Here is a 10,558-nt window from a genome sequence, read left to right as displayed (position 1 = left end):
GTAACCAACCATATTATAAAAAAATCTTAGGCCCACTAATTGAAATGGGGCATATACTTAGAATAGTTAATTTGTTTCTCCAGTCCATAATCTATAAGGGAAAATATAGCACTATTTTCCTGTGAAATAATCATTAAATGGATATCATCTCCCATATATTATGTCCCTATTACAGTGATATTTAGAATGACACACATTTTCTAAGACTCACTCTTCATTATTAAAAATATCACTTTATTATAAGATTATGGTATTTTCATCTTTCTCATCTAGGTAAAGCAGAATCTGGAAATAGCGAAATCAGGACTTATCACAATAGGGCCTAATGTAGGAAAACACATGGAAATTATTGCTGTGATATTCATTACCCACCAACTGGGATTATTTGAAAGAGCAATATAGCCTTGTAAAATTGAAGAGAGAGTATAAAATGCTAGAAATGTACAAACCAGAGTCAAGATGTTGTGTGTGGCTCTGTTTTCAGCAGAGTTTCTGATGGAGGCATGAATGTGGAGAGTGTGTTGAACCCTCTTCTTATGTCCATAAAGTATGAAAATCATAAAAGCACTGGAACTTACAATGAGCAGAGAAAATATGACTTCAGGAAATACACAAAATGCTGTATACATTATATCTACTAGTTTGTCACGACCTATAGAGTGGCAGAATTCAAAGTCTCTCTTTTGTGTCTTATTTTTTTTATTCCTATTGGTAGCTGTATAAATGGGGAAAAGCATATTTACTAGAATGAAAAGGATCCAGCAGAGAGAAAAGAACAGGCCCATAAACTTTGTAGTTTTGGTTTTATATTCCTTCAAGCAGGAGTTCCTGGGGCTAATGGTGATTGCTTGAAAGACACTCAAGAAACAGGTGGTGCTGATGGACATACTCCTGGCTAGTCTTTGAAAATAATTAGTAAGTTTGCACCCAACATCACTGAATAACTGCTTCCACCCAAAAGCTTTCACTACTTCAGGGAGTCCTTTGGAAAGAATAGTTAAGAAGTTGGATGTGAACACATGTATAAGAATCATATCTATTTTCTTCATTGTGTGTTCATTGTAATAAATGATTAGGTAGTAGAAAAGAAGAGAGACGTTTCCTAGAATACCAAGTGCCGTCTGAAGTGAGAGCACTATTCCAACTATCATGGTCCTCAAGTCCATTCTGTTATTCAGCAATTCTTATTTATTTATGTAGTTTTTTACATCATGGCAACAATAAAATATGAGCCATTGCATATATTGAAGTTTCTTGATTGGGAACTGTGTGTAAGAATCACAAAAGAACTATTTTGAACCACAAAGCCATTTTGTAGAGTATAAGAAGACTCTGTCTAAAAATAAATATGTTATCACCATTAATAGTTTCCAGTGAAAAATTTGACGTCTATAAGTGCTCATATTTATGAACTGAAATTCCCTTATATTTTAATGAAATGTTAGCAATAAGAATAATGGTGTTCCATCCAGTGGGAAACACTGACTAGTGAATTCAAATGGAATGAATGCTCACTTCTATAGTTCAGAGTAGACAGTCACACTGGAAGAAAATAGACATTAGTTAACATTTCAGTACGAAAGAAATTAATATTTTACTCCTGTGATACTGAAGCCATAAAATTGTACGTCTTATAAAACAGAGTGAAAATGTACTCCTTGAAAAAGTCATTTATTATAAGAAGTAGATGAATGAACAATAAGTTCATGTTAAAAATTGAAACATGTGCCCCATAAGAAGGCCTACAGTATCAACTAACCTAGACTTCTGGGAACTTCCAGAAACTAAGCTACCAACAAAAGAGCATGGTTCATGTCCTCCCCCCACAAACACACTAGCCCCATCACACAAGTAGCAGAGGTCTGTCTTGTCTGGCCTCAGTGGGAGAGCAGGCAGCTAATCTTGTGTAGAATTGATGCCCCAGAGAAGGTGAATGTGGGTGGCAGTGTGAGGTGGGGGTGGGTGTGGGGGTGGGTGAAGAGGATGGGGAGCAAAGGGGAGGAAAATGGGGTAAAGAACTCTTGGAGGGGAGACTGAGAGGTGGGCAACATTTGTAATTAAAATAAATAACACAGTTTAAGAAAATGGAACATGTTACTCTGATGAAGAGCTCTCAACAAATTTCACAAAAATGCATACTTAATGACATAATTATGCTTGCTCATTTAGCATCAGATTGTGGGAGAGAGCCACAGCAAAACTACCCTCTGTGGTGATCTTCAATTCCAATAGGTGGCTCAAAGCTACCTATAATCCTGAGTAAACAAGTGAATTATTTATATAATAGCATAAGTATAAGGGAAAGACTATTGGTGATATTGGGTCTGATTAAGGATGAGGTTAAAGTAGACATCTCATGAACTGTTCCTAGTTTTCTCAGGGATAAATATGTTAATCAAGGATAGGTATGAATGCATCTGTCAAAAAGTGTTCTTCTGGTGATAATATCCTCAATGAAAAAAATCACAACATAGAAATAAGCAGTAATATCTAACAAGGGATCTCCCCACATATCCATTATAAGTGTACTGCCCCAGCTGATAGTGAGACTCTCTTCAACAATATAACTAAAAAGCGAAACCATTTACAAATGTAAAATTTCTCAAAAGCCACCCAGAAAAACATGGGTTCTTATATTATGATTGTATTTATGTAAAACACAGTATATGTCTATATTGATTAAGTCTCCTAAAGAATAACCTAGACATGAACTTATGCACTTATAATCACACATGAAATAATGCCACCTATTGATTTAATGACAAAGAATTGTAACAAATATAGTTGTGTATATTCTACTTCCATTTCATGAGGTACCATGACACCAGGGAAAAAAGAGGCTGCCAGGACTCAACAGGGATGATTCTAGTCAAAATGCGCAGAGAAGGGGGGGGGGGTTGAACCTGTAGAGACCACCTCTAGTAGATAGGTATAGCCCTAGGTTGAGGGATGGGGGCATCCACCCATCTCAAAAATTTTAATGCAGAAATGTTAAAAGACTTTCTAAACTTAATTGAAGACTGCAAAGAGAAGTAGCAATAATCACTATTTAGCTAAGGTCATTTCATACCATCTATACAGTCTGAGTTTTAGAAGATTGCCTAATTTCAAAAGATAATTTGGGGCAGTTTAGAGACTTAAGAAATGAGAACATTACCTGACTGCTTGCACAGATAGTCACATAATTTTGTGCTCAATGATACTATGTAAAGCACAAGTTGAAATGTTCAGCTGATACTTAGATTATTTCCCCTGTATGTTAAATTGTCCATATCATATATAAATAAAATTTATATACGGTGTAAATCAATAGAAATTGCCTATGTCTAATTTGAATTTGATATGTTAAGATAGACCAAGTGTTTTTTACATTAAAATGTTTTTATGATTTCATGATGAAAACATGATGGGATATCTCAGATGAAGATTAGCAGAGTATTATTTCATGAACATTGTTCAAAACTCATTATCAACTATGAAACATGAAAACTAGTATGTGAAATACTACTGTGGCATAGACTAGTAGTGAGGAGAAGATTAGTTGTTAAAGGGCTTGCATCACAGTTGGAGGATTCATATTCAATCTCTAGAACTCAAATAAAATAACTAATGTGTTGTCATGCAATCTTTAAAATGCATCATTATTATGTTTTTATTATAACATAATTAAATCATTTTCTCCTTTTAAATCATTTTATCATGTATGTTATCAGCATTGACCATTTAGAACAGAAAAACCAAAGCAAATTGGAATGCAAAATTTGTCTTACGAAGATGTCTATAGTTCAATGCTTGCAAATAAGGCTCCTTGACCATTTAGAAAAGAAATAAGTAAGATTGTAGTAGCCTGAGCAAAAATAGTTTGCTTTGAGGCTGTGTCTCCTAGGAATGTCAGAAAGTATATACATAAAACCTGGAACATAACAGAAATGAAAATATACATGTTAATGTCATTCACTTTTGGTCTAAGCACTGGAGAGTGTGAATCAAAAGTTACTTGCAGTCACTGAACAGCAAAGCTGGTCTAATTGGAGTTACAGTCAACTGAGATCCCAATTTCCCAAAAGTAATAACACAAACTTTATTTAAGGATCTCCAAATGAGATAGTACTATGAATAAATGAACATAGTCAATGGAGAATGCATCTGAACTTACATAGAAACTACACACCAATACAAGTATACAAACAAAAGATATTGTTATCAGCTATTTAAAATTAAAGCCTTTGATTTATGAATCCCTAGATTTAGTGAAACATTTTAGTTATAATGTCAAACAGTGGATGGAGATTGGGGAGTTTTAAGGAAGAACAGGTGGAAGGATTGCAATCTCTAAGGGGATAGAAACTCCCCAACAAAGTCAACTAATCTGGATCCTTTGGGCTTCCAGAGTCTGAACCATTAAACACAGTAAGTTTATGGGCTAGCCCTAGGCATTCTGGCACATATGTAGCAGATGTGCAGCGTGGACTTCAGTGGTCCAGGACAACTGGAATGGGTCCTATCCCAAAAGCTGTGTCTGTATGGCAGGATATGTTACTCTAGCTGGGTTGCCTTGTCTGGCCTCAGCAGGAGGGGAAGCACTTGAAGTGACAGAGTGGCAGATTATTCAGGGGATCCCCACCACCTCAGAGAAGTATAGAAGGGTAGATGGGGGAAGGATTGTAGGAGAGGGTGACTGGGAGGAGGGATGCGAGTGGGATGTAAACTGAATAAGTAAAAAATAAAATAAAATAAAATAAAAGCTAGTGAAAGTCATTTAACTATGTCATACGCAAACAGTCTAAAATATAAAAAATTGTGCACTGTATATATTTAAACAAAGAAAAATATTTGTGAGGACATATATGATTAAATATTTGCATGCCATGACCATAACTATAGGTTCCATCAACATCAACTATGAAAACTGGGGAACACAATATTAAGCTTTTAGGAAAAATTGATTATTTCTAAACAAGGGAGAAAGAAATAATGAACATATAGTTGATCTTACCTTGAACATTGTACAAAACTCCCAATGTTGATGTCCCTTTCCCTTCAGTGAATGTTCCAAAATTCAAAGAAGAAAGTAACCCTTGCAATCGGGTCATGTCCCTGTTTACTATAGAAGCTGATTCAGATTCTTGATTTTTTACATATTAGCATGACAATAATTTCATTTTAATCCTTGTCAAACATGAGACACTTTGATTCCTGCTTCTATGATTTCCATATTTAAAAATTTGTGTATGATTAATGTAAAATTTAGAAAGGGAGAAAACACATATGGCATAATTAGTATAATCATAACACGTCTTTGAGATCAGATTCACTATATCATTGGCATGATTCACCTAGAGTCAGCAGCAGAGAATTTATCACTTTTTTGCAATACCAGGAATTAGTACCAGTTCAAAGAAATACTTCTCATTAGCTCTCTACTTAAAGCCCAGAAATTTCTCTTACATGGGTTTCCATTCCAGAATCCCTTCTCCAGAGTAAAACACTTACCAGACCTCTTTTATTTTCTCTGCTTAAGAGACTCAGTACAAATTACATACTTTACTCTTTCCCTCAGCAGAACCTTCAGCTGTATGCAGCTGCTAGCATGCTGTCAGCACTGTAGAGGTGTGACAGAAAGAGAATCCCTGATAAAGGTTCTCTGTGACTTCATTTCCCTTAGAATGGGAATCATCACTTCCCCTGCAGTGACAACAACAGTGTTTGCTTGGGGAGACAATAATCACCAGAGCTGATTTCTTGTTTCTTGTGATTGTCTCAAAAGAGGTAGAGTGTTTGGAGAGTTTCTTAGAATCCCAAGATTGCTGAAGACTGGCAGGGAGGAAAGGTTCTTGAAGCATCAGGCTTTGACTTGTCAAGAGTCTTGCACAGAAGCCTGTGTGTCTCCTTGGAAATCACACTTCTCTGGGTTTGTCTATACAAAATATGCTATTAATTTTAAGATCCCTCAACTCTTTCATTTTAGAGCACTAATAGAAAACAAAAAAGAGTCAGTCAGGAAGTTAGGGATAGCTAATGAAGTACCAGTAACAGGAAAACATGACCTCATAATCTACACTGGGAACTATAGCCTTCTTTGTACATGTTGCAAATTAACTAAAACTGGAGGTAACTAAACATATTAGCAGAATTGCAAATATCACACCAGCAGTGGCAAGAAGGCACTACTTTTACATATATAACTATACCCCACAAAATGTCACCAGTATTCATTAAATTCCACATATCCCACTGCTTCATTCCTAATCTAAAATCATAGAATAAACATCAGAGCAAACTACAGTTGTTTCTTATGAAGAAAATAATGAGCAGTTATCATTCATAAATTAGTGAGTACACTTCCTCTATCCACTAAGGATCCCAATGTTGAAAGGTTGAAGTAGTTAGAGTAGAATCTAAAGAGGAATCACTTCTGTCATCCTTTCTTCCCTAAGCTCACAGATACCTAGAGATTCTATCATTCACTAGAATATTTTTTTGAAACAGAAAATTATACTTCTGGTTCCAGCATATCACAGGAACTTTATCTTAATTAAAATTACCCAAAGAATGAAGATGATGAAGCAGGATTCTGAAAAGTTATTTATATTTTGTGACTTAAAGTTCCTTGTCCTGATAGATGTGGTCTACCAATGAGATAACATTTAGAAAACAACTTAGGTGGAAATAATCAGCAGTGCAATACATTCATAGAATAAATGAAGAAATCTACATTTACAATTCTGAGAGCAGCAATGTACCAATAGTGAGGCTTCTTCTGCTGTCCACACATCAGGAGACTTTATAGTAGAGAAAACGGATAGTTCCTTTTCCAACAGCTATCAAATGCTAATAACTCAACTCAGTGTCCAATTGCTTGCCCACTTTTTCCAGTCTATTTTGGGATTGTTTTCAATCTTGGCTGAGCATATGTCTTCATTAGTTTCACACTTGCAGAGAATCACATGTGCATATGCCCAATTATGTCTAGAATACGTTGTTTCCTTATGTTTTGAACAATTTTGTCTCTTATTACCTTTCCAGTTATATTTTAGAGAAGATCAATAATCTAAATTGATATATTCAATATGTATGTCCCATTCACATATAGGAACACTGTAGTCCTTTATTTTTTCTGATCATTCATGACTTGGTAGCAGGCCTTATGTTAATTATCATATACTTAAAGAAATCCATCTAAGAAATATTAAGAGATATTGTGAACTATAGTTTTATTAATAAATCAAGAGGAGTCAGTGTAATAATACTATTTGCATTTAGCAAAATGTTAACATTTTGTTTTTTCTATGACTTATATGCTATCTAGTCACATAATAAGAGTGGCATGACATTTTTATGATATTAAGGTTGGTGTGTGGAAAGGACTAGAGTTGTAGTGCTCACTTATACAAACTCCCACATTCTTAGGCAGAAGAATATTTCTCCAGCATGTTTACTATTTCATGTCTTGTAAGTTTTTATTCACTGAAGTTTTCACAGATATATCATTCTCCTCAATATGAAAGAAAAATCAGTGAGTTGGACTTCAAATGAACCATTGTCTTCTATAGAATAAAAAGTTACAAGAATGAAAAGAACAAATATGAATAAAACATAGCTCTGAATAAAAACACATCTGTTCATATTTTATTATTTTAATATTATATATTTTGTTATATACTATATTGATATTATTATAAGCTATATTAGTTTACAAAGGTATATAGAAGATAAATTTTAAGCCATTTCAAATATGAATGACTGCCATGTCATATGTGGATAGCCCTGGGTCTAATTATATTTGATGCTAATTTCATTCTCCTGTGAGTGGCTGGGAATAAGAAATGAGTCAGCACCCAGTTGATTTCCTGTAAACCTGCTTCCCACCTTAATTTGTAAAATAAAGGAGAATTGATGATTGGGCAGATAAAAGGGAAGGTGGAGCAGAAGTGAGAGAGAGAAGAAGGAGAAAATAGAAGAGGGAGAGGACGCAGAGGAGGAGGAGGAGGAAGAAAAGCTGAGCAGAAGCACATGGCCTGGGGAAACCACAAGTTCTAAGGGGTCTCATAAGATGGGAAAGATGGTAATGTAGTGGTAGATCTGCCCAATCCAGGCACACAGCATGTATTCATATTACCTGAGTTGTGTTTTCATTGCCAGGGCATATTTGGGTTGGAGATTTACTACAGCAAATAATATTGTACAATATAATGTTTTACAAAGGTATTTTGAAGATAAATTTTAAGCCATTTCAAAAATGAATGACTGCCACGTCTCTGTGGTGATAAGCTTCGAATAGAGAGTGGTCATATTTAATATTAGAGGTTCTTTTGGAAAGATATAGCCACAAGTGATACGTAAATGTCTTGGGAAGCTGCTATTGAGTATATCCTGTGATATCTAGACAAGGATCAGGAACTCTGTGTCATTCAGGATGAGCTGTGGTCATAAATTGTCAGCAGGTTGGTGAAAACTGAATTATTTTATTCTCTGAGGTCAGATTGAATACCACAATATATGGGATCTTAATTTTCAGAAGTCCCATCAATACAATGAGTAATATGTAGGTTTCAAATGAACTGCTATAAAGACAGGAGTAAAGAAGAGCACTGGTAGAAACTGAGTATCTAATTTTTGGGTAGATATTTCTAGAGTTCACTGGGGTTTTTTGTTTGTTTGTTTTTGTTTTGTTTCTTAGATTTTTTTTATTGGTTATTTTATTTACATTACAAATGGTGCCACCTTTCTGGGTTTCCCCTACACAATTCCCCTATCTCATGACCCCTCCCCTTTCCCCTCTGAGTGTGCTAGTCCAACCACCCACCCATTTCTGCCTCACTGCCCTAGCATCACCCAACACTAGGACATCAAGCCTTCACAGGCCCAAGGGCCTCTCCTCCATTGTTGCCAGATTAGGCAGTCCTCTGCAACATATGCAACTAGAGCAAAGGGATTCTTCATGTGTACTCTGGTTTTAGTCCCAGGAGCTCTGGGGGATTCTGTTAGTTGATACTGTTGTTCTTTCTATGGGCTTCCAATGACCTTCAGCTACTTCAGTCCTTCTCCCAACTCTTCCATTGGCGTCCCAATGCTCAGTCTGATAGGTGGCTGCAAGCATCCACATATGTACTGGCCAGGCCCTGACAGAGCCTCTCAGGGGACAGCTATACCAGACACCTCTGAGCAAGTCTCCTTGACATCAGCAATAGTGTCTGGGCTTGGTGTCTGCAGACAGGATCCCTAGGTGGAACAGTCTCTGGATGGCCTTTCCTTCAGTCTGTGCTCTATTTTTTGTCCCTGTATTTTGTTTAGACAAGACCAATTCTGAGTTAAAATTTTGAGCTGGGTAGTTGGCCCCATCCCTCAGTCAGGGACCATGCCTACATACTGCATATGGTCTATATAGCTTCTATCTCCTCTTGGTTGGGTATTTCCTCTAATGTCACCCCACTATGTTCTGGGAACCTCTTGCTTCAACAGCATCTGGGACTTTCTAGTGGCTACCCTCAGTTCCCCATCCCCCACTGCTACACTCTGTACACTCTACACTCTGAGTTCTCCACTCATCTCCTCTCACTCATGATCCTGCCCGCCTTTTTCCTTCCCTTCCTCTCTCCTTCCCAGACCTCTTCCATCTACTATCTCCCATAATTATTTTGTTTCCCTTTCTAAGTATGACTGAAGCAACCAGTTTGGTCTTTCTTCTTCTTGAGCTTTGTATGGACTAATAGATGTATCACGGGTACTCTGAGCTTTTATCAAATATTCATTTATCAGTTAGTACATATCATATATGTTCTTTTCTCACGTCTTTTTGTCACTCTAGATGATATTTTCTCATTCCATCAATTTGCCTACAATTTCATAAAGTCATTGTTTTTCATAACTGAATAGTACTCCATTATGTAAATGAACCAACTTTCCTGTATCAATTCTTTGGTTGAGGGACATCTCAGTTGTTTCCAGTTTCTGGTTATTACAAATATGGCTACTGTTAACATAGTGGGACATGTGTTGTGTTATGTGGTGGCATTTTTTAGGTATATGCCAAAGAAGCATAGCTAGGTCTTCAGGTAGAACTATTTCCAATTTTCTGAGGAAACACCAGATTGATTACAAGAGGTGCTATACCAGCTTGTAATCCCACCAACAATGGAGGAGTTTTCCTCTTTCTCCACACCTTCACCAGCATCTGCTGTCACCTGAGTTTTTGATCTTAGCCATTCTGATTAGTGTGAGGTGGAATCACAAGGTTGTTTTGACTCGCCTTTCTCTCATGACTAAGGATGTTTAACATTTCCTTAAGTGCTTCTTGACCCTTTGAGATTCCTCAGTTGAGAATTCTTTGTTTAGTTCTGTACCCCATTTTTCATAGGGTTATTTGGTTCTCTGGAGTCTAACTTCTTAAGATCTTTGTATACATTGTATGTTATCTATCAGATGTAGGGTTGGTAAAGATCTTTCCCAATTTGTAGTTTGCCGTTTTGTCCTATTGACAGTGTCCTTTGCCTTACAAAAGCTTTTCAATATTTTGAGATCCCATTTGGTGATAGTTGATCTTAAAGCATGAGCCATT

The 10,558-nt window shown here is 36.3% G+C and overlaps 1 protein-coding gene across 1 annotated transcript; it reads right to left on the bottom strand.

Annotated features, from left to right (window-relative positions):
• Window positions 1–269: 269 nt before the first annotated feature.
• Vmn1r226 (vomeronasal 1 receptor 226) lies at window positions 270–1,166 on the bottom strand. The gene has a single exon (NM_134191.1). The coding sequence runs from the start codon at window positions 1,164–1,166 to the stop codon at window positions 270–272; it is 897 nt and encodes a 298-aa protein (NP_598952.1).
• Window positions 1,167–10,558: the final 9,392 nt, after the last annotated feature.

The sequence above is a fragment of the Mus musculus genome, chromosome 17 (genome assembly GCF_000001635.26).
Source record: "Mus musculus strain C57BL/6J chromosome 17, GRCm38.p6 C57BL/6J".
In the NCBI taxonomy this organism is placed as follows: Eukaryota; Metazoa; Chordata; class Mammalia; order Rodentia; family Muridae; genus Mus; species Mus musculus.
Note: the sequence above shows the minus strand (reverse complement) of the source record. Positions and strands in the feature narration are given on the sequence as shown.